The sequence below is a fragment of the Amblyomma americanum genome, chromosome 1 (genome assembly GCF_052857255.1).
Source record: "Amblyomma americanum isolate KBUSLIRL-KWMA chromosome 1, ASM5285725v1, whole genome shotgun sequence".
NCBI classification, from domain to species: Eukaryota; Metazoa; Arthropoda; class Arachnida; order Ixodida; family Ixodidae; genus Amblyomma; species Amblyomma americanum.
The window spans coordinates 166,403,831-166,428,910 of record NC_135497.1 but is presented as its reverse complement, the minus strand read 5'-3'; the positions used below and the strand labels follow the sequence as shown (position 1 = coordinate 166,428,910).

Here is a 25,080-nt window from a genome sequence, read left to right as displayed (position 1 = left end):
CAGGGCAAGGCAGAACAATGATGGACCTATCATCACTTCTAAAACATTTTACATGCTTACTAACCTGTAAAAACAGGATAAGCGGCTCAGAAGGCTTCATTTTGGAGGCTTTGCCATACCCACAGAGTGGCTCGATGTCGACTGAGCTTAAGTAGCTGGTGCTGTCCGTAATCATTGCCGCAGTAGCCGTCGAAGGGAACACGTGCGCAGGTCCGTCGCAGGTAGCAGCTTTCCACGCAAGTAGCAGCGAAAGATGACCTTTAAAGCTGGTAGCGACAAAGCCCGTACTTGAGGCATGATCCAAAGTTGAAGCATGGCACAGGAAAGCCTGTAAAAACAGGATAAGCAGTTCAGAAGGCTTCATTCTGGAGGCTTCGCCATGCCCACAGACACAGAGTGGCTCGATGTCGATTGAATTTAAGTAGCTGGTGCTGTCCGTAATCATTGCTGCAGTAGCCGTCGAAGGGAACACGTGCGCAGGTCCGTCCCAGGTAGCAGCTTTCCACGCAGGTAGCAGCGAAAGATGATCTTTAAAGCTGGTAGCGACAAAGCCCGTACTTGAGGCGTGATCCAAAGTTGAAGCATGGCACAGGAAAGCCTGTAAAAACAGGATAAGCGGTTCAGAAGGCTTCATTCTGGAGGCTTCGCCGTGCCCACAGAGTGGCTCGATGTGGATTGAGCTTAAGTAGCTGGTGCTGTCCGTAATCATTGCTGCAGTAGCCGTCGAAGGGAACACGTGCGCAGGTCCGTCCCAGGTAGCAGATTTCCATGCAGGTAGCAGAAGACGTTAAAGCTGGTAGCGACAAAGCACATACTTGAGGCGAGATCCGAAGTTGAAGCATGACACAGGAAAGCCTGTAAAAACAGGTCAAGCGGTTCAGAAGGCTTCATTCTGGAGGCTTTGCCGTGCCCACCCTGCTGAAAACTGCTGAAAATGACACTGCTGAAAACTGGCACTCAGGAGAACAAAGGTTTTCACTGTGAAAGAAAAAAAAAATCTCATTCCTACTTCTCATGTGGAAGTTCCTACTTCTCATGTGGAAGAACAGAATGCTACTTTACACTTTTCACTCAACCACACACACACACACAAAAAAAAACTATCAGCTAAGAAATGTATAGCAGCCGTTCAGACTGAAAAGCAAAGCTGCAAAAGTAGATTGTGTGTAAGTTTATTTAAGGGGGGACGCGGCACTTGAGAGCCGAAAATCGGCCCAAAAATCGCATTTTCAATCACTTCATTTTCGCGTTCCCGAGACCATTCTGCGCCGATCTGCAAATTTTGGCTTCTAAACTACGTTTATTTCACGCGTTATACCAGTTAATAATAGCAAATACGGCACGCGGACCTTTAAATTGAGGTCAAAATTCGCCCATTTCAACCGCCTGCAGCTCGGGAACTACGCACTCGATCGGCGCCATTTTGGTCTTGTTGGAAAGCTGCCGTTTCCAGCGTTTAATTTTTTTCAGTAAGCAACCCTGAGTTTCACGCAGAAAGAAAAAAAAGCAACAAAAATGATGCGCGAAGTGGCCTTCTATTGGTTGCTTGAAGCATGTGACCAAAATGGCGGTTTTTGATTGGCTAAGGAAGCTTGTGGTCGGTGCCTGCCGCCATTTTGTAAGGGTATTTGCTCTTGCGAAAACGTGTTGTGCCCAACGTGATACTTCGGTTCGCCATGCCTGGCGGTGCGAAAAAACACCGATCTCTGCATCATTTTGGCCGTACACGGAAGAAAGGTAGAGGCAGAAAGCGTGCTGGTGCTGCTACCGCGTTGCGGGAGCACGTGATGGACAATCAGGCTCCGACATCGCCTGATAACGCCGTCGTGCCCGAGGACGCCTCCCCTGACAGCGTGCAAGGTGTCGAATCCGGCCGCGCGTCGATAAACACCGATGTTATCAGTGAAGAAGTACGCGAGATCGGTTCCCCAGATAGCGTGCGCAGTGTCGACTTAGGCCACGCTCGGATGAGCACCGATCTTATCGGCAACAGAGAAGCGCATGAGGTTGCTTCCTCTGACAGCGTGCGCTGTGTCGACTCCGGCCGCGTTCGCATAAGCTTCGATGCTATTGGCGACAGAGAAGTGCGCGAGGCTCTCGCCCGTGAAAAAAGGCACTTCAACGACTTTCGTCGATACCGGCAACGGCACGGAAGGTTGAGCCTTTTGCGGAGGCAAGCAGTGCGACAACGGCGCCAGTGCCGGATCAGCGTGCCGCTCCTTACGTCATCATGAACATCGACTCACTCAACTCGCTCCTTCAAGTTCTGCGATGCGAAACGTGCAACCAGCCAGCGCATATAGTGAGAGGTGATAGTGATTACGGCCTTGCGCTGAAGCTGACTGTCGTGTGCGACAACTGCGGAGACATCGCGACCGAATGGAGCTCGCCCCGAGTTGATGGTTGGAAGACCTGCAACGCGTTCGACGTCAACCTCCTGGCTACGGGAGCAATGGTTTCAACAGGGAATGGCCAGACAGCCATGAATGATATATTCGCGGCAATGGGAGTGTCGCACCGTGGAATGCACCACAAATCTTTTCAGCGACATTTGAAGCAGTCTTTGGCACCTGCTGCCACACAAGCGGCCGAGGTCGCTATGAGCCAGTGTGCACAAAAGGTGGCCACACTCTACGAAGACCTGTGTTTTGGTCATAGAGGCAATATAGCAGTAAGCTATGATGGCTCTTGGATGACATGTGGTCACTCATCACACATATGCGTGGGTGCAGTGATAGAGTTGTTTTCAGGTTATGTCTTGGACTACGTTGTACTAACTTTTGTTTAGGGTGTGAGGTAGGACCGAAGCCAGATTCTGAGGGCTACGCAGAGTGGAAGGCCACACACCAGTGCCAGAAAAATAGTGATAGCAAAGCTGGTCACATGGAGGTCGAAGCTGGCCTCATACTTTTCCGAAGATCACTAGAGCGACATGGATTGCGCTACACAACCATTTTGTGTGATGGTGACAGCCGTACATTTACAGCAATCCAAGAAGCGAAAGTGTATGGTTTCATTGATGTGCAGAAGGAGGACTGCGTGAACCATGTTCAGAAGCGCATGGGGACAGCACTGAGGAATTTGGTGCAGAAACAAAAAGGAGAGGGGAAGCGAAGCCTTGGTGGGAGAGGCCGGCTAACAAATGACCTCATCATGAGACTGAGCACATATTATGGCTGGGCTCTAAAGTCTAATGACGGTGACGTGGACGCAATGCAGAAGGCCGTAATGGCAACTTACAGGCATGTCACATCCACTGATGAACATTCAGATCATAGCCTATGCCCCACTGGAGAAAATTCGTGGTGTCGCCAAAATGCTGCTAGAGCAAAGGGTGAGCCAGAACCCGGGCACCACTACAATTTGCCCTAAGACGTTGCAGAAGCAATGCTGCCAGTCTACACTCGGCTATCTGAAAGGACCCTACTCCAGAGGTGCCAGCGAGGCAAGACACAGAATGCTAACGAAAGTCTCCACTCCGTCATTTGGAGTCTAGTGTCGAAGGAGCAGCATTCTTCACTCGTTGCCGTGCAAGCTGCTGTTGCGGAAGCTGTCCTGCGCTTCAACACTGGGAATCTTCATGCATCATCTGCAATTCTACAGCAGCTAGACATGAACATCACTAGCAGTGGATTTCAGAGGGCCAGGGAGAAAGATCTCCGTCGAAGTGCCAGCTCGAAGAAGAAGCGAGAAGCTTCTCTGGAAGTGAGGAAGCAAGCCAAAAAGAGGCACAGAGACGGGATGCATCCCGATTATGCCCCTGGAGCATTTCCTTGAAATTTTATTGGGTTTATCCCAATAAAGATGTTTTGAAACCTTTTTTCTTGATTTCTCAAAACAGCAATTTTGGCACACTTGTGATTTTGGAGGAAAAATAGCTTTCGTTCTATTTCAGCTCAATTTCAATACAATATTTATTTCAGAAATTTAAAAAAATGGGTCATTTGTTTGGCGTGCGAAGATGGCGTTTTTTTCTTGCAACTTTGATGAGCTGTAAGTCTAGTTCAAATTGGCCCAGAACATTTATTTATACCTTATTACACTCCTTAAACATCCTAGATTCATTCGATACTCAAACCACTGTGTTGTGGTTTTCTGTTAAAATGCTAATTTTTCTCCAAACAAAGAACCTAACTTTTACAGTATGTCGAAAACTACTCGTCCTATTGCAAAAGTAATTACACCTGAGGAATCACTTCATCAAAATATGCTAGATGTGAAAATTTGGTTCAGATCCATTCATAAATAAAAAAGTTGTCTATGAAGTGTAGCATCCCCCCTTAAACCTCAACCTCACCAGTGAAAAAAATCATACATATCTGTCTGGTGCTTTTTTATTCCCTAAAAATAGGACATGCTTCTCTAGAATCTCCTAGGCTTTGTGGCTCTCAAGATTGTAACTACCTAATTCATGTACCTTCGTAGTCTGTCTGATGCAGTTACAGTGGATGTGAGAGTAATCTCTGGCATCTCGGCTGCTTTCTTCCTGAATCATGGCTTTGTCACCACTGCTACCCACCTTGCTACATGAGGTTGGCACCGTCAGTTTCAAATATTTCACAGCGTGTACCAGTCCTCTATGTCGGGTCTTCACCCACTGCACAAAATGTTGAACTTTTCTGGGACTGAAAATGCTATGCACACATTTTATGCAATATAATGATGCTGAGCGCAGTGATGCCAACTGCCATCAGTCCTGGCGAGAGGCAACGGTGGTACGAACATTGAAGAAACGATGATGATAATAACATATGACCATGGCTTGGACAATCCGTAAAGTACCTGCAGCACTCGCAACCTTTGAGCCTAGTCAAGTAAAGTCTGGCCTCGTGATATAGGTGGCTGCCATGCTGCCAGCTGCAGTCAGCAGGTCCAGCATGACCATGTATCATCATGAGCAACTCCAGTGTCCGGCTTTGTGGCACAGTGGAATGGGACTCTTTCTGATGCTCAGTTCTTTGCTTTGATTTCCAAACTGTTTGGTGCTTCGTTACCTATTTTCCCCACTACAACGTGGGTCTTGTGAATTGTTACAAAAATCTTGTCTTTATGCCAATTTACACACTTTTCAGGGTGTGTGGTATCTTTAAGGTTAATTTCTGTCATGCTTCAGGCCCAGAAACATACAAAAATTACATGCCAAGAGGCTAGTTAGCAATATATAATATGAATAGTAAATACATAGCCAAGCCATATCAAAAGTTACTACAGCAACTGGCACTTGCCACGTGGGTCAGCTTGGAGCCCCACTCGTTATGTATAGTTATGAACCCTTTCACATATGCGATTTAACAGGCAGATTCTACGAAAGTCGGAAATAAATTGCTCCACAGTAACATACCAGACACCAAGAGAATGCAGCAAGCAGGAACATAACAGTGTGGTTGTACTGTTTAATTCTTGAAACATATAGAAACAAGAAATCCGACTTGCATAAGCAATTTAACAAAAGGGTGAATACAATCATGTGGTTATGATAACATAAATTTCACAATATTATGAAAAAATGTGGTCTCAGAGGACTATGTAAAATCAGGTTTCAATGGCATTTTGAAGCAGCACAAGCTTGTGAAAACATTGTGACCTTGTGAAACAAAATGTATGAATGTAAAAATTGTAATCTGTATAGATTAATGCCCCGAAGTGACACCACATGGGCCATGAAGGACATCACAGTAGAATGCTCCGGATTAACGGGGGATGAGGGTCTGGAAAAGTTTTTTTAATTTGTCGACATAGCCTGTTGAAACTTGGCACACAGATGTATCATAGAATGCTTATTTCAAATACGCATTTAGATTTCAAATACCTCACCTGGCAAGAAATTTATGGCAAAATAACATCCAAATTAGGTCATTTCTCACAGGCCTTTATGATAATTTCTCAGTTAAAAAAGCTTTAAGAATATCTAGACATTTCCAAAGGTCCACCGCACATCCTAAATAAAGCTTTACTTTTTCCTTTAAACATGATATATTAGCAATTAGGCCAAGTGTGGGCTAATTACTGCCACATTGGTTTTCTTTCCAACTTTGTTATTCATTTATGATTTGATTTATGGGTATTTAACGTCCCAAAGTGACTCAGGCTATGAGGGACGCTGTCGTGAAGGGCTCCGGAAATTTCGACCACCTGGGGTTCTTTAACGTGCACTGACATCGCACAGTACATGGGCCTCTAGAATTTCGCCTCCATCGAAATTCGACCGCCGCGGCCGGGATTGAACCCGCGTCTTTCGGGCCAGCAACCGAGCGCCATAACCACTCAGGCACCACGGCGGCCCGTTATTCATTTATGATCCACAAAACAAATTTATAGGCATTTCATTAGCTTTAGGATGTGCTGTGGGCCTCTGCTAATGTCTGGTTGTTCTTAAAAAAGCTTTCTTTAACTGATAGATTACTATAAAGGGCCGTAAAAAATGACCTTATTAAGATATGTTAATTCGCCATATCTTTCCTTCCAGGTGAGATATTTGAAATCTTAATGCATATTCAAAATCATCATCCTGTTATATACCTGCATGCCAAGTTTCAGCAAGATATGTTAAAACGGCGAAAGCGCTTGGCGCAGGTCGTTCACCATGCGCCTCATCTTCTTTGTACAGGCTCTGTTGCTGTCAGCGCAAGGTTTATCGCCTGCAACCACGCTAACGCCGGTATCGACAACACCAAGCGTCAGCAATCAAGCTCGGATACTCAACGTCATCATCAAACCGTCCCCTTTCCCAAGCCATGGATTCGTGACGTCACCGGCCATTACCCCTATAAAGACTGTCCCGCACCCGAGGATCTTCAGTGGGCACGGCGAAAGCGCTTGGCGCAGGTCGTTCACCATGCGCCTCATCTTCTTTGTACAGGCTCTGTTGCTGTCAGCGCAAGGTTTATCGCCTGCAACCACGCTAACGCCGGTATCGACAACACCAAGCGTCAGCAATCAAGCTCGGATACTCAACGTCATCATCAAACCGCCCCCTTTCCCAAGCCATGGATTCGTGACGTCACCGGCCATTACCCCTATAAAGACTGTCCCGCACCCGAGGATCTTCAGTGGGCACGGCGAAAGCGCTTGGCGCAGGTCGTTCACCATGCGCCTCATCTTCTTTGTACAGGCTCTGTTGCTGTCAGCGCAAGGTTTATCGCCTGCAACCACGCTAACGCCGGTATCGACAACACCAAGCGTCAGCAATCAAGCTCGGATACTCAACGTCATCATCAAACCGCCCCCTTTCCCAAGCCATGGATTCGTGACGTCACAGGCCATTACCCCTATAAAGACTGTCCCGCACCCGAGGATCTTCAGTGGGCACGGCGAAAGCGCTTGGCGCAGGTCATTCACCATGCGCCTCATCTTCTTTGTACAGGCTCTGTTGCTGTCAGCGCAAGGTTTATCGCCTGCAACCACGCTAACGCCGGTATCGAGAACACAAAGCGTCAGCAATCAAGCTCGGATACTCAACGTCATCATCAAACCGCCCCCTTTCCCAAGCCATGGATTCGTGACGTCACCGGCCATTACCCCTATAAAGACTGTCCCGCACCCGAGGATCTTCAGTGGGCACGGCGAAAGCGCTTGGCGCAGGTCGTTCACCATGCGCCTCATCTTCTTTGTACAGGCTCTGTTGCTGTCAGCGCAAGGTTTATCGCCTGCAACCACGCTAACGCCGGTATCGACAACACCAAGTGTCAGCAATCAAGCTCGGATACTCAACGTCATCATCGAACCGCCCCCTTTCCCAAGCCATGGATTCGTGACGTCACCGGCCATTACCCCTATAAAGACTGTCCCGCACCCGAGGATCTTCAGTGGGCACGGCGAAAGCGCTTGGCGCAGGTCGTTCACCATGCGCCTCATCTTCTTTGTACAGGCTCTGTTGCTGTCAGCGCAAGGTTTATCGCCTGCAACCACGCTAACGCCGGTATCGACAACACCAAGCGTCAGCAATCAAGCTCGGATACTCAACGTCATCATCAAACCGCCCCCTTTCCCAAGCCATGGATTCGTGACGTCACCGGCCATTACCCCTATAAAGACTGTCCCGCACCCGAGGATCTTCAGTGGGCACGGCGAAAGCGCTTGGCGCAGGTCGTTCACCATGCGCCTCATCTTCTTTGTACAGGCTCTGTTGCTGTCAGCGCAAGGTTTATCGCCTGCAACCACGCTAACGCCGGTATCGACAACACCAAGCGTCAGCAATCAAGCTCGGATACTCAACGTCATCATCAAACCGCCCCCTTTCCCAAGCCATGGATTCATGACGTCACCGGCCATTACCCCTATAAAGACTGTCCCGCACCCGAGGATCTTCAGTGGGCACGGCGAAAGCGCTTGGCGCAGGTTGTTCACCATGCGCCTCATCTTCTTTGTACAGGCTCTGTTGCTGTCAGCGGAAGGTTTATCGCCTGCAACCACGCTAACGCCGGTATCGACAACACCAAGCGTCAGCAATCAAGCTCGGATACTCAACGTCATCATCAAACCGCCCCCTTTCCCAAGCCATGGATTCGTGACGTCACCGGCCATTACCCCTATAAAGACTGTCCCGCACCCGAGGATCTTCAGTGGGCACGGCGAAAGCGCTTGGCGCAGGTCGTTCACCATGCGCCTCATCTTCTTTGTACAGGCTCTGTTGCTGTCAGCGCAAGGTTTATCGCCTGCAACCACGCTAACGCCGGTATCGACAACACCAAGCGTCAGCAATCAAGCTCGGATATTCAACGTCATCATCAAACCGCCCCCTTTCCCAAGCCATGGATTCGTGACGTCACCGGCCATTACCCCTATAAAGACTGTCCCGCACCCGAGGATCTTCAGTGGGCACGGCGAAAGCGCTTGGCGCAGGTCGTTCACCATGCGCCTCATCTTCTTTGTACAGGTTGGTCACAACTGTTCGTTTCGTAGTGACAATAGGTTTTTAGTTGTTCTGCCGTGCCCTCAACTTTGTATAAGTATAGCCTATGATTGTTTTTGCTCCTGCAAACTGATGTTGTGTGGCGATGTTGAGGAAAATCCTGGGCCAACAGTTGAAGAAATGTTTCAATCCTTGGTAGAAGGACAACAGGCAATAAGAAATGATATCGCGGACTTGAAAATGCACCTTGAAAATACAGAAAAAGCGGTCGATTGTTTTGACAAGCGTCTGACTCAGTTGGAAGAAGACGTACAAGAAAATACGAGCACAGCTGCTACCTTGGTCACAACTGTATGTAAAATGGAAGAGATACTAAAATCACAGAAAGCCAAGATGATCGACCTAGAAGATCGAAGTAGGCGATCAAATCTGATAGTTTTTGGCGTTCCGGAAATTCCCAATGAAACTTTGTCGCTCTTACGTGACAAGGTATTAAACGACGTCTTTCTGAATAAATTGGGCTTGAGCTGTTCGTCGGTGGCAAGAATACATAGGCTTGGGAGGAGTTCAGATGGCAAGCCGATTATCGTGTATTTCCAGGACTACACGGAAAAACATTCAGTCATGCAGAACGCATTTAAGCTAAATGGTTCAAACATTTCTATTCAGAATGATTACTGCACTGACACGCGGCGCAAACGCAAACTGCTTTGGACTAGTGCGAAGGCAGACAAAGATAGCGAAAAAAAGGTTCAGCTGATTCACGATAAGCTGCGAATTGATGACCAGTATTTTTCTTGGGATGATGCCTCCAACTCTCGTAAACAGATTTCTGGAACTGATAGTACACCGAGCCAGCCGCAAACAAAATTCTAGAACGAACAGCTCAACGTCCGAAAGCTAGCTCTTGCAGGCGCACCAGCTCCGGCTTCTCTCATTCAATGCCAGAAGTATTGTAAATATAACAGATAAGCTGGAAGATTTGCTTTTGTTCTATGACCCCCATGTCTGCATCATTTCGGAAACTTGGCTGCACGAAGCCATTCGCGACGACGAAATAGTTCCGCCGAACTATCATCTGTACAGAAAAGACAGGGGTTCTCGCGGTGGCGGTATTGCAGTCATAACAAAATCCAGTGTTCATGTAACAGTTGCAGATCAAATCAAGGAACACGAAAGTTTACTCTTGAAGGTATCTATCTGGGGAATGTCATTCTTTTTGTGCTCTGTATATCAGGCCCCAGGGGCTGATGACTCCTTTATGCATCAGTTGTATGATCTTCTGAAACTAAAGGGAAAAACTTAATAATAGCAGGTGACTTTAATCTACCGTGTCTAAACTGGAATCGTTTTAACTATGGTTCATCGGTTTCTGGTGACTTGGCGATAGATATTATGTTCAGCCTGGGCCTCCAGCAGGCTGTGTATAGTGATACCCGTGGAAATAATATTCTCGATCTTCTATTCCTGAGCGAAGTATTTTCTGATGGAACAACTACGGTCGAGCCTGGTATATCAGATCACAAGCTGATATCTTTTTGCTGGAAAGTTCCTGCGCAGAAGCACCAAGATCATAGAACAGTTAAAACAATTAGAGATTTCACTAAGGCAGATGATGTTGCGATTATAGATTATTTAGATACACAACTTGATATAATCGAAAATAATGTTGAACTTTCATGGCAACGTTTTGAGGAGACTGTAAAGTACTGTACGGAGCACTGTGTCCCTTTAAAAGTAGTTCGAAAACAGCGCCTAAATCCTTGGATAAATCGAGATATTATTCAGACCAAGCGTAAAATAAAAAGGCTGAGAAAGAGGAACAAAGAGACAACCCCGCAGATTACGCAGCTGAAACAAGACTTACTACAAAAGGTAAATTCGGCTAGAGATGAGTTCTACAGCTTGAATCTTGAAGAATTTATTTCTAGCGATCCTAAAAAGTTCTGGCTGCATCTAAGCCAGAGAAAACAACAGATACAAAGCATTAACGTCAACGGAATTGAAATAGAGGATGCGCACTGCATTGCTGAATACTTCAATGTATATTTTCAAAGTGTGTTTACAGAATGTGATCAGTGTGAACTTTCCGGAACAAGTAGCCCATCGGTAGATAATATTTTAATCAGTCGCGAAGGTGTCCTGGCATTGCTTCTAAATATAAATACTAAGAAGTCAGCTGGGCCCGATAACATTCCTAATGCTTTCTTGAGGCGATATTCTGAGCAATTATCTGAATTCATTTCTAATCTTTTTCAGTTATCCTTAAAATTAGGTGCAATACCATCAGTCTGGAGTAAAGCACGCGTTGTGCCGGTACACAAAAAAGGAGACCGCCAAACTGTTTCAAATTACCGTCCTATATCTATTACTAGCTCGTGTTGTAAGCTATTGGAACATATTGTCGCTGGTTTTATACAAGAGTTTTTGAAAGATCATAGCATACTATCACCTTTTCTGCATGGTTTCAGGAAAGGACTCTCCACTGTAACTCAACTCGTAACAACCGTACATGAGCTATCCCGCATACTTGATTTATCTGGACAAATAGATGTGCTCTTTCTGGACTTCAGCAAAGCTTTTGATAAAGTTCCCCATGCAAAGCTATTACATAAATTAGATAAAATTGGACTCCCATTTGGTATCATACAGTGGATATGTGCTTATCTCAAAAACAGAGAACAGTTTGTTGATATTAGGAATTGTACTTCCAGTGCTCGTCAGGTCACCTCAGGAGTCCCTCAGGGCAGTGTGCTAGGACCATTGTTATTTTTAATTTATGTTAATGACTTGATGTTATTCCTGGTAATGTGTCCATTCGGTTATACACGGATGACTGTGTTATCTTCAAGGAAATTGTGTCCTATGATGATCATTATGTGTTGCAAAGATGCCTTGCTGAAATCACTGACTGGTGTTCCAATTGGGGAATGGAGCTGAATGCGGAAAAAACTGTACTTTTACGCTTAACAAGAAAAAAATCTGCTAGCATTTTTCCGTACCAACTTGGAAATAGAACTGTCCTCGAAGTCGACAAATACAAATACCTTGGCGTTACCCTCAACAATAAGCTTACATGGTCAACTCATATCTCGGATGTTTGCTCAGCTGCGCTAAAAAAATTGTGGTTCATAAAAAGAAAGCTTAAAAATGTGCCTGTAAGGACTAAAATGTTAGCCTACAATGCAATAGTGAGATCAAAGTTAGAATACGCTTCCGAACTCTGGGACCCGCATACCATGAAAGACACAAAAGAACTTGAGCGAGTACAGAGAAAAGCAGTCAGATTTATTTACGGGAAATATGCCAGGAAGGATTCGCCGTCCTCAATAATGTTACAAAATAGAATACAGAGACTCGAAATACGTAGAAAAATTAATCGTCTTGTACTACTACATAACTATTTCTGGAAAAAATAATATGACGCTACCAGCTTCCGTATGTCGGCTTTCTACGAGGAGAACACGACACAGTCATGAGTATTTGCTTGCACCGATCTTCGCGAAAACAAACGCTTACAAGTACAGTTTTTTCCCTCGAACGGTGAATGATTGGAATTCACTTCCCATTAGTGTATTTCGGTCTAACGACTTCATGGCTGCATTGCAAAATCATTTTTGTGCAAGTTAGCGATGTTGACATTATCATTTGTGCTTCTTTTAGTGCATTATGTTCATTTCATGTTGCATTGTATACGCTTTTCTGTGTTTTCTTGTTTGTGATATGCCCCTCCTGCTTGGGCCAAAGAATTGGCCTGCAGTATTACTAAATAAGAAAAAAAATTTCAAGACCCTCATACCCCCTTAATTTAGACCAACCTTGGGTTCTTTAATGTGCGCTGACATTGCAATGCACACGGGTGCAAGTTTAATGGATGCCTCCCTCGACCTTTCGCAAGGCACAATGAAAAAATACTAACATTAAAAAAAGAAGAAAGACCCAGAGATTTCAACTGATGCACATACTGAGAAAAATTCGAACTCTATTCTCCACCAGACTACACCTGTACAAGTTGAAGTTTTATTACTGAATGCTTTGACATGCACTGGCAGTTGCAATTTCTTCACTAAGCTTGTGTGTTCGCCTGCTGGCAAGATTACCTTGGCACAGATTACCTGCTAGATATGGCCCAAAGACGAACAGGCTCAATATATGCATAGACCATTCTGGGCTCACTAAGTTACGACTTAGTACAGTAGAACCCCTTCATATTAAAGTCACTCAGCCCAACAGTAATCTTTACTACATCAGTTGTTGGTGATGGTATGACTCTGAGGATGTCGTCTGTAAATTAATTCGCTAATTACTAACACACAATGGTGGTTTGGAAAAGAACCATCTTAAAATACCTTTTATCCTAATCACCCCACTGTGCGCTAACAAACTATTTTCAGTTATCACGTTTTCAATTTATTTGCGTCTTGCGGAAGTACCACATTTGCACGAAAACAATGCAATTACAAATATAACGTTACTTTGATTCTATGTGAAAACCAAAGCTTTGCAAGAACATGGCACCGTCTTCCGCAGGTTCAGAGTCATTTATTAAAGGGATACTGCCATTAAATTGCGAATTTCTGCAAAATCACCGAAACTGGATTCAGAAGGTGCAAATATCTATAGTTTCAGTCTTTATTTTATTTATTTTTGCACGGATGACGTTATTTTGTAGGTTTTGTGCACACGCGCCATTTGCTGCCTACCCAGACGGAAGGCGTGCGTGGCGTCACACATCTCATGGCGGCCTGTTCTCATTGCACCGTGCTCACATCAGTTCAGAGTTGGCAGCATGGACACATGAAACAGATCGACAGTTACAGTCTGGAAAGTGGTAGTGGTAGTAATTATTAGGTATATCATTCAAATATCGAAATGACCATGGACGGGTACAAGGCCCACAGCCTCATCGAGTGATGGCGAGTAAAACGAGCCTGGAGGAAGACGTTTTGCACGGGCGCACTTCCTGTTGTGGTAGCTGTGCATATTATAATCCAATTTGATATCACCCACACAAGTTTTCCTGAATTAAGTATTAAAATACCTCCCTTGCCAAAGGTAAATCAAGGCATCACCTTCATTCATCGCTCCAGCCACACAAAAAGAACAGCCGCGATGCCGTGATAAGGCGGGGAGGGGATTTGAAATAGGACTTATACATCACTTAGGCAGCACGAAAAGCGGAGTGAGTGCTCGACATATAAAAGCAGCCAACTTAACTGCATCGCGTAGTGAAAAAGTATGCAGCACGCAGTTTTTGTGATGAGCACTGTTACTATGCCGCCAAACTTGCGAGCATAACTTCCACGAACGGGATCTGGCGCGCAATTCTCGTGGCATTGGCCTGTTAGTAAATTGTCAGCGTTGTTACTTTCTGATGGTCTCTGGCATGAGTGAAGAAGTTCTCCCTCAATTTTTTTTTATATTTGCACATGCTCGCATGAAAACACTATTAAACGATACAGCACTGATTTACTACACGTTCAAGTATACACATATATTGCCTGTGGGCGAAAAAACTGGAACAAGTGAAAATACTTCTGAACTGTCTATTGACAAGGAAAATATGCATGTAACAAATCCTGCTACGTTTTTGGCTATCCTCTGTAATTACGTGCACTAACATGTGCTACAGAATGCACATTTTTTGCAGTAAACTCCACCCTGTGACCTGAATTTTCATGTAGTTAAGGTCCCCTTTTTCCTAAAGCATGGCTGTCATGCTTTTGGTCTTGCGCTTTCTAGGAAATATTGCCACCTTGTACTGCGAGGTAGCGCACAGCTGACCTGGAAGAAAACGATATAGCACTTGCACTATCGCTTATCGACTGCCATTACCACTATATCGAGGACAACAACCACCACTGCCTCCTGCCCTGGCTCTAGGTCTTCAATAACGTCTCCTTCACAAATATATGTGACATTATGTACAGAAATGAGTCAGGTTTGAGGCACTCTCATTTCAGTCATGTGGATTCGGAACAAAGAAAGATTTATATCTCAGTCGCTGTCGATTAAATTGCCACAACAAAAATTTGGACCTAGAAGGTTTGTCACGAAGGCTAGCTGTGCATCCATTCTTCAGAGCTTAGCATCCTTTGGGAAGGCATGACATGGCGTGTTCCTTCCCCATTACAACCTTCAGCAGAATAATACTTTGGAACCCCAGCCCTTTGCTCGTCTGGCAGCCGCACGGATCAAAATAGAGCTCAAGGAACTCCGGACACAAGCGGCGGCACTCGCAGCGCGTCCCCTACGTGGCGCGTAGCGTCCACGCAGCTGCAGCAAGTGCACGCCCTGCCGCTGAAGCGGCCGGGCCGGCCGGGCACGGAGTCAGGGAGACGCGTGACGCCACAGCTTCCAAGGAGCAGTAGTTCGGGGTGTCGCCGCCAGGTGCACCAGTTCAAGGAAAAAATTAGAGGAAAAGGGGCTTCCCGTGGGTTTCGTGCAAAAAACAATGCGGTTTCAGTCATCTTAAAAACTCCAGCTTTCCCTCCAGCAGAAAATTAGACCGCCTAAAATTTAATGCAATATCCCTTTAAGAGGCAATAGTTAAAAAGCCTGCGTACCACAGTCAAGTGCTGCAAAACCACCCAAACGGTGCTGCCACACCTCCGCTTCTCGCTGCAGCTTATGTTTGTCCCCATTTTTACTTCCCTGCTCCTTACTGCACCTTCACCGACTTTCTTCTAGCCATCCTGCAGCACCTTCTTTCTACGTTCATAGCAAGCTTTACTTTTTTTTTTTTCTCATGCACACCATGAGTTTTGCCCCATGCCCCCAAGGCCTTTGAAAAGTTAGCTTATTCTCACAACTCACAAGCACTGAGGTTAAGGGGAGATGCGGGTGAAAAAAAAACGAGATTTTTTTCAAAAAAGTCGATTTTGTGTTTTCTTGCATTTTGTATTCCCCCAAGCCTCTTCTTTTATGTATAAAAAAATCAACGCCGATAATCAATGGGAAGTTAGTGAAAAATGCAATTAAAGCACTCGCAGTGGCTCATGAAAGTGCGAATTTGACCGAACTTCAGGAACGCGGCATTTTGCTCCACGGCGTCGCCCGCCCTCGCCTGCTCTTAATTTTCGCGGGGAAGTAGGCCCAACCCTCTTCTACCAGAAGCCACTTCGGCAGTGGCGCATTCTTGATAAAAATACGAAAAAAAAAGATCGTTTCCCGCCTGAGTCGAGCGTCGTGACTGGCCCTTTAAATCACGTGGCATGATCGGAGCCTTTCCATTGGCTACGAGCATTCCAACGCACGGTCGTACGCAGGCGCTCTTTCTTCGTTCTGCCGCCACCGAGACGTGAACCAACGCTTCTGCCTAGGTTTTTCTCCTTTCTCTGCCATGGATGTGACCGAGAAACGAGATTTTCGTTCACGAAAGTTCCTGATGAGGCATTAGTATAAAGGAAGACGCCCCAAGCGCAAGCGGAGAGCTCCGGTGACGGGAGGTTCCTCTGTTGCTAAGCCTAACTGCAACGACTGCGATGCACCCGATTTGGATCCTCCAAGCTTCTTGCAGAGCATCGATGACTTCGTCAGTGCACCTGAGCGAAAGATAAAGATGTTCGACGACAAAACAAGCGTGAAAGCGAGCGCGAAAGCACAGTTATCAGTAAGATCGGCATGATGCACGACCTCGTTAGCGGCGCAGCGTGCCCCGCCTGCGGACGATGTGATCCCTCTGTCAGAGAATCGGCCGCAAAACGGAAAGGATTCGAATCGTTTTTGGAACTCTACTGCCGAAATGACGCGTGTCAGACAACCGTTGTTTCGTCAACATATTCTTTGAGCCGCGTATCTCGATCGTGCAACGGCAGTGATGAGGCGTCTGCCCACGGCAGAGCACGGGATACCTTCGCCGTGACGGTGAAGTCCGTGGACGCTGCGCGCGCAATCGGCATCGCACATGAGCAGCTTTTGCGGTTTTGTGCGAAACCAGTGCATCACCAATGCTTTTACTGCTATTGGCAAAAGAGTGCATGCTGCCGCCGCAAAAGCTTGCGGGCCCATCGCCGCAACGCGCGGGCATCGCGCAACGTTGCAGGCCCATCGCCGAACGCAACGAAGGCCCGTCTGGAGGAGTCGGCTTGCAGGGACTGTGAGGGGCCGACGTATGAGGCTGGTGCCTTCTAGCTTTGTGACCTCTTCTCAGACACCCTTGCTGGCATTCTGTGCAAATTTCATTAGTATTGACTGACTAGTACAGTAGTAAACATGTTTTTTAACTTTCACACGCGTTTTTCTCTGTTATTCATTTTGTCCCATTTTTAGAGTTTGTGCACTAAAATTTGAGCACTTTTTGTAGTCCAATCACAATGAAAATTCGCATGGTTATGCTTTAGCATGTCCTGAATTCAAAGAAACTACTTTCAGAACTTTTACCGAACATATTCAGTAAGATAATTTCAAAGTTTCTTGGTTGGAAATGGTAAAACAAACTTCACATTCGAAATTTTTCATTGAAGACAACAGTAATGGAACAATATATTTTTATGCTTCATTGAATTCTACTGTTCATTGGGGGCAATATGAGCTATATTTTAGTGTTCTGTTGTGCTTCCTGTAATAACCGAAGTGTGCACAAACATGCATTGTTTCTAGCATTGTATGGTGTGCTAGAAATGAACCAAATAAGCTATCAAAGAACTAAGAGCAGATTTGAGAAGAAGAGCTCACACTCTTTTATGGTGCAAGTTTCATTGAGCTGTGACGATTAAAGAAAATGTTTTTCCGAGTAGCATCTCCCCTTAAGGCATATCAAAGAGCACCATTTCATCGCGTTCGGTACGCATTTGCTACAGAATGTTAGCCTCATTATCCTAGACTGCACGTATGCCGTGATGTCATCATTCCACAGGAAGTGCGTTTCCATGACCAGATGCTTTTTACTATAAACGAAAAATAAAGTACAGTCGTCTATAGAAGGCGAAATGGGACTGAAGTTTTACTTTAGTTTATATGAGTGTACTATAGTGGGGTGCTGCTGTAATCCACAGCTGACTCAATCTGGAGCAAACATTACCAAAAACAAACGAGCAAGTTCAGCTCTTCTGCATGAAGCAAGAGTGCTTCAATGTGTCCACTCCCTCTAAGGAAATGCATGACACAATTCTGGGCTCCATCACAGCAGCCATGCAAGAAACTCTGTGTACTCACAATTGAGCAGTCGCAGTTGAGGGTGGCCTGTAGTGCATCGTCCTCGTCAGTCTGGCTGATGTCAAACAGGTTCACCAGGGAATCCATGCTGGCTGAGGCCATGCAGTTCGGCTTCGACGGGTGGAACTTGATCTGGCGCCCACAGGAAAGATGAGCTGTTGTTTGCTAACCTGCACACGGCTTTTTTTCTGAAAGGGCTCTACCGCCACCATGCTGCGGGTGCCCATGAATGCCTAATATACAGCTACATATCCCCAATGGGACTGCAATGCAGAGCAGCTGAGATGTTCAGCAGCTACTGCCTCCTACCTCAGGGTCCTACGACAAGATGTACCTATCAACCCCACCGTGGTATCTGAACAACACCCACATCATAAAAAAACTGGCAAAGAACTAAGTCTGGTCTTTTACTTGCATCTTTCTAAGTATCTAAGCACATCACGCAATAACAGCTGCAGTAGAAATAAAGTGCACCAATCTGAACGACACAACAAGATGTGCATTTGAAGCAGCAGCTTATCCAAAATCTGCAAAATGCAGATTTACTATTTCTGCTTTCAGACATAACACAATCAAAACCCTGTAAACCACATCACATTCTTTGAGATGGCACGCAAGAGGAAGGCAGCACTGCATGCTAGACTGCATCAATGCACAAAGGTGCTTTTCTTTTTGTATCAGCTGAATAGGCAACGTGCAAGTGCACCCCCACGAATGCTATATCACCAGCATTATAGCGCAGGATTAGTACTAGAAAATGTGCCCAAACAGCATTTACTTTCATGCACTGCCTGGCCTGCTACTCGTGGCTCTGCAGTGCCCCATGTAGGTAGTGTAGATCAGGCACTTGTGCACACTTGATTTAGAACCAGACAACAGTGCTAAGCAAATCTGCCACGAAGGAACCACTAACAATTTATGGATAGCAGGAAGATAATTAAGCTCAAACTGATAAATGCTGATAATTGAACGTGGACTGACGTTTTCTGCAAAGTGACATTCATGACATCTATGACGCAATGCACTGACAAGTGGTGCTTGCATTCCGACATTCTTTTAATTATTCTAACGAATGCAAGACTGGGGATAACGTTCAGAAAGAGTTGTAATGTCCTTTTGTTAAACTAGAGGTCAACAAGGATGCTTCGCACATTTTTGCCTAACGAGGGTGTGAACACTGCACACGATTTACAACCCACCTCTACACATCTCCTTAGTGCAGTTTTTCAGAATACATCTTTGAAAACTCCATTGCTCCAGAACCCCTGTATGTCTGTGAGACTTTGGGAAATGCGAAATCGCTTCTGGAATTCTTAAGGGGACACACTGGTCTTTGGGTCCAAAAAACAACCCAAAAACAAATTTTTTAAAAATGACATTTTTGGAGTCTATAGCTATTATTCTTCAACTCTACCAGTTTTCTCCTCCAGGAAATCGGTATTTTGAACATAATATTAAATTTAGATCACTGTGTGGGCTCGATTTGTTCAGAAGCAGGTGATTTAACACCGTGAAAATTTTGGACACCTGGCTGTCTTAGTACGTCAATATCCCAACGTCTAGGACTAGTCAATGTCATATTGTTTGCTAAGGGAAGCTGAAGGCACAATGTATGCAATAATCGAAGCACAATTGTTCAGTCATGCTTCAAGAATTTGTAATTTTGCGAGGTTTATCGATGCACGATATTCACACTTTGAATGCTGCTTTTCTAAGCGCTGTAAAATTACTAATGAGGGTAAAATGAAAAAACTGCTTTGATTATTGCACTTTTTAGTCACCATACTGTGTAGCCATGGGTTAAAAATTATTTTTATTGAGCCATTTTTTTTTTACCGAGATACTGATAAATGACTAATTAAAATTATCTTAGGAACTAATGAATTAAAGAAATTTCATACTTGAAATCAGTAAAAAAAACTGAGCAACGTGATACAGTTTCATTAGGATTGGACTAAAAATAAGGAAAATAGGTCTAAGACCAGTGTCCCCCTTAATGTGGCCTAGCTGGCTAACTCAGAAGCTTGCAAAACCCAGGCCAAGGATAAGCTCAGAACTGTGGTCTGTGCTCGGCTCCAACCCAGAAGTGTCTTAATAAAAATCTCCGTAGTGTTTGTATAAAATTTTGAATAAAAAATGCAAGAACTTTTTAAGAATTTCAAGGGAACAGTCAAAATTCAGAGATGGTTGAAAGAAAACACATGCACTGACTTTACGAACATCCTTTGAGCAAAATTTTTTCTTCCTAAAGCAGCTTTGGCTGCTCCCTTTGCTTCTGGATTTGGTGCAGTCTTGTGCAATTTGATGCAGTACTGCCTTGACCAAGAGCATCATCAGCTTCTGCCTCTGTATCTTCCAATATGAAATTCACTGGCAAGCATTTCAGAGTTTTCTGCTGTTTTCTAACTTATCGTTCATTTCACTCAGCTGCATTTTTGCAGGCTTTTTCACCAGATATTATACTGACAGCTATCAGTCGCTCACTCTGCAGTTAACCCTTTGTGCAGCAGCAGGACATGCAAGTCCCACTTGTTTTAAGAGCCGGCAAACTGAAAATGATGAACCTACGTACCATATTTTTGCAAACAGAATACTACTGAACTATCAAACAAACCATTCAGTGTCCTTTATATTTCGCTAATTGGCCTCCTCGGTGTTCTGTGTGTTTTTACAAGCAAAGTTCAACAAGACTCATCTTGGCGGGCAAAAAAACTTTTGAAAAAGTTTTCCCCTACCATACAAAACAATAAGAAACAAACTGAACAAAGAGTGGGAGATGAATGTTGGCTAGCAAACTGATGCTAAGTTCACGTCCCCCTCACCCTTCCACCAGCCCAAGGCTCCCTTTACCGCCCCTTGTTCAGTTTGCTTTGCATTGTCAAGACTCCCATCGTCTTGCGTTCTCTCTACAGTAGAGCCTACCATAGACAATTATACATTTGAACCGAAAATAGGTAGCTTCACAACTTCCTGAGGTGCTACACTGATGTGTGCACTTTCATGAAATCACAATAAACCTTGAAAGCATATATTATTCAAGTGACTAAAGTTTTCAGATGCATCTTTATCTTGCCAGAAGTTATCTCTACTATGTTATGCACAGTAAAACCTCGTTTACCCGGATCTCGATAACTCGGAAATTTGGTTAGCTCAGACACACACCGCGGTCCCGACAAAAATTTGTGTAGTTCGATGTGTTAAACGCTTTCGCAATGTCCATACTCGGCAACGTCCATAACGGTCCATGCCCGGACGTTCAAACACCCCTAACCGACGACGAAGCCGGCGCAGCCGAGGAGAGCCGCGCAGACTGAAACAAGACGAGAAACGGCCGCAGGACGCGAGTGATGCAGTGATGATAGTGAGAGAGCGATCAGTGGCCAGGTGACGCTAGCTACCACCCAGCGCACTGGTCGAGCTTCCAGCAACCACTAAAAGCTGCAAAGGACGACGGGACGGCTTTCTGGGCTTACTTTGTCACCGGGACTACGCGCATGCTGCCCATGCCACAATAACGCTGCAGCTGCGTTCTTTTGTGTTGCGAGTGTGTGAAAAGCCGTGTTGTGCATGGACTCATGCCCGTTGCGTTCGACTGCTGATGCGTGCTGTCACTGCCACCACGTCTACGCAGACGCTGCAGCTGCTTTCTTTGCGTTGCAAGTGTGACAAGCCACATTGCGTGCGGACTGGTGCGTGCTGTCACTGCCATTACGCTTTGCTGTGATGGCGGCTGCCAACCCAGCGAAGCGGCAACAGCAGCCGGACAATAATTTAGAAACGAAGGTGAAGATATTAAAGGAGGTCGGTGAAGGCTTTTCTCGGCATGAGATAATGAAAAAGTATGGGATCAAGAGAAGCACATTGAGTGACTATGTGAGGAGCAAAGAAAAAATTCTCGAAGCATTTGACAATGGCAAGTTCACCGGAACAAAAAAAAGGCTCAGGACGGCAGCGCACCCGGCGTTAGAAAATGCATTGCTACGATGGATCGCAGATATGTGCAGCGGGCAACTTCCTCTGAGCAGGCCGCTGATCTGTCAGCAGGCTGAGAGATACGCAGCGAAAATGAACGTTGACTCTTTCAGTGCGTATGAAGGATGGCTCGCACGCTTCAAAGAAAGACATGAATTGGTCTTCAGAAACGTGTGTGGTGAGAAGGCAGCGGTAGATGAACGTTGCATCACTGATCGGAAGTCGACCGAGCTTTCCCGATAACTGGTTCGTTACGAACCTGCCAACGTCTCCTTGCCGAACAAAATGATCACGTTCAAGGGTCACCCATGTGTTGGAGGCAAGAGGAGCAAAGAAAGGGTAACTGTTCTCCTCGCCACAAATATGTTGGGCACGGGGTACCTACCACGTCTTGTAATAGGCAAAGCAAATCACTCTAGGTGCTTTAAAAACGTTCGCCGTCTGCCAGTAGAGTACAGAGCAAACAGAAAGGCATGGATGACCACGGATATTTTTCAAACCTGGCTATGGCAGCTTGACCGCCGCTTCTCAGCCAAGAACGACAAGGTTTTGTTTGTCATGGATAACTGCAGCGTACACACCAATGTGACAAGGCTGGAATGCATCAAGCTTGCATTCCTGCCACCAAACACGACGGCTGCTCTACAGCCGCTGGACCAGGGCATTATCCAGCACGTGAAGACAAAGTACATACGGCACGTGATGGAAAGGATGCTGCTCTGCAAGGAGGCAGAGCGAGAAGACGACAAACCTCCTCAGCGCAGTGCATATCTTAGCACATGTCTGGAGCAACACGTCGGTGGAGGCCATTGCGAACTCCTTCAGGCACAGCGGGTTTGTCCACCCTGACGACTGTGATGTAGATGTGCCTCTCAAAGACACTGAAAGGATAGGTGACGAAGTGACGGATGACAGGAGCTTGGAGTTTCTCCTGCCTGCTGATGTCCCACTTGCCGACTACATTGCTATTGACTATGGTGTTGCTGTTGCTGGCCAGCTGACTGACGATGATATCATATCGGAAGTGCTCGACGTGGAGGAAAATGAGCATTCTGATGATGACAATCGAGATCAGCCGCCGCGACGTCGCACCGTGCAGGAGGCCGCCGAGGCTCTCGCCATTCTAGAGGAATTCTGCGTACTAGAATCCCGCGACAGTGAGCGTGCGCACCATCACCTGATGGGGTTGAAAAAGATCGTTCTAGCGCAGATTCCGGCGACGAAGCAAACGAAAATAACCCAGTTTTTCAAGCAATAAAGGTACGTTCATGCTGCATACGTTTTTTTCCTCATTTTCATGGTACATTCGATAATCCGGAATTCGGTTAACTAAGACATTTTCCCCAGTCCCGTGAGATCCGGGTTAACGAGGTTTTACTGTATCTTCTATAGAAAGCCTGCACTAACAACAAAACCAAAGCTTTGAGAACAATGAAATGTCAAGCAGTGACATGAGCACATACTAACCGCACACAGATGTTAATACCTTTCCAAGCCATGCAACTCACATCATGGCCCTACATACCTAAACCCTGAACACTGGTGCTGTCTATGACCCACAGTAGCCCTGGCACCCTCTTTCAATGCTCCCCCTCAAACCTTCTACCACTGCCCTTGATTAGCATGTGCTGCCACACACTCCTGGAAGGATAGTGACAAATGAAAAACCAAACCACAAAAAACCATACCCTCTTACCTGAGTAATATCATCACTATGCGAGTCCCAGTAACCACCCAGAATTTTGTTGCTCCTAAAATCCCTGAAAAAAAAAAAAAAAACAGCATCTCTCTCAAATACTTACGTGCCAAAATAGGCTAATTTTCAGGGCAGTTATGAGCCACTAAACAAGGGGGTAATGTATCTGGCGATTTATATGCCCTTTTCAAACCTTCTTCACGTCTTTGTTCCAATGCACGACAAAAAGATGAGTGACAAAACGAAAGCAAGAATACCATGAAAACAAGCATGGCACAGATACTATCATATCAAAAGTGCTTTGAAACATGCTTTCTTCCAACAGAAAACAACTAAGGCAACAATACTACTTAAACAAAGCATAGGCATGTTCACCTCTGTGGCCAAAGCTTCTAGAGAAACTGTGCATACCCATGCAGTACAGTAAAACCTTGTTAAGGCATACCTTGTAGGACTGCCGAAAAACTACGCGCAAAGCAGCAGTACACCTTAACTGAAAAGAGCCAAAATATATCCGCAGACTTGGTAGAGTTTGACACCCAAGATATTCCATGAAAGAAGGCATACGTGGATGCTTTTATTCATGTAAGACTACAGAAATTCGTTACGTCTGCTGCCGAGGCAGCCTCAAAGCTAACAGCGCAGCCTCGAAGGCACTTAAACCCGGGCCCCAAATGCTGTTAGGCCCCTTATTTGGACAAGCAGGTGATGCGTGTCTAGTGTGCATGCAGTTTTCCAACAGCAGGGCTCAGGCTGCTTTTAGCTCCCTCGTCAGTGTCACTTGCATTTGATAACACTTTGTCAGTGATTTGGCCATGCTAGAGAAGTGCCAACTGCACTGTCTATGTCGTTGAACATGCAAAAGCTGACAGTTTTCGTAGTGCCTTCCTGCAGCAATACCTCTGCACAGAGCCCTTCAAAGGTGTTGTCGCTGGTGGTGGTCAACACTTGGAACTACGCCCCTACATGAGATGCGCTGGGAAGCACATGATCTGTTACAATGCCAATGACGCAAAACTCAACGTGATCGGCCCTAACCACAGCCATGCAGTGATGTCGGTCAGCCAGAATCGCGGCAATGGCGACTATGGCACAAAACTAAAGTTTCTTGTGGCCACATGCCAGCCTAAACTGTGGAGAAGCCGAATTCCATGATAATGGCAAGTGATGACAGCTATGGCAATGGGCACATCTACACAGCTCAGGCCATGACTGCTCGGACACCAGCACCGTCCAACGAGTTAGTGGGGGGTCGCTACCAGCTCACAGTGGCAGTAGGCCAAATGCAAGCTAGGGTGGCTCCCCACACGATAGCAGCATTGCACGAAGAACAAACAAATTTGACCAAAAGCTGCAGCATGCATGTAGCACCACAGAATACTGCATGATTACAATCGCCCATGCC

At 45.7% G+C, this 25,080-nt stretch overlaps 1 protein-coding gene and 1 pseudogene across 2 annotated transcripts in view; one reads left to right on the top strand and one right to left on the bottom strand.

Moving 5' to 3' along the window:
* LOC144114133 (uncharacterized) overlaps window positions 1–25,080 on the bottom strand; it is an 83,395-nt gene that overhangs the window by 44,072 nt on the left and 14,243 nt on the right. For both annotated transcript variants that reach the window (XM_077647645.1, XM_077647646.1), the window contains exons 6-7: window positions 23,676–23,739; window positions 18,008–18,139 (exon numbers count right to left, since the gene is read on the bottom strand). In XM_077647645.1, coding sequence (XP_077503771.1) covers window positions 18,008–18,139; window positions 23,676–23,739 — 196 coding nt within the window. The remainder of the gene's footprint in view (window positions 1–18,007; window positions 18,140–23,675; window positions 23,740–25,080) is intronic.
* Window positions 440–5,725, top strand: LOC144114132 (uncharacterized; annotated as a pseudogene).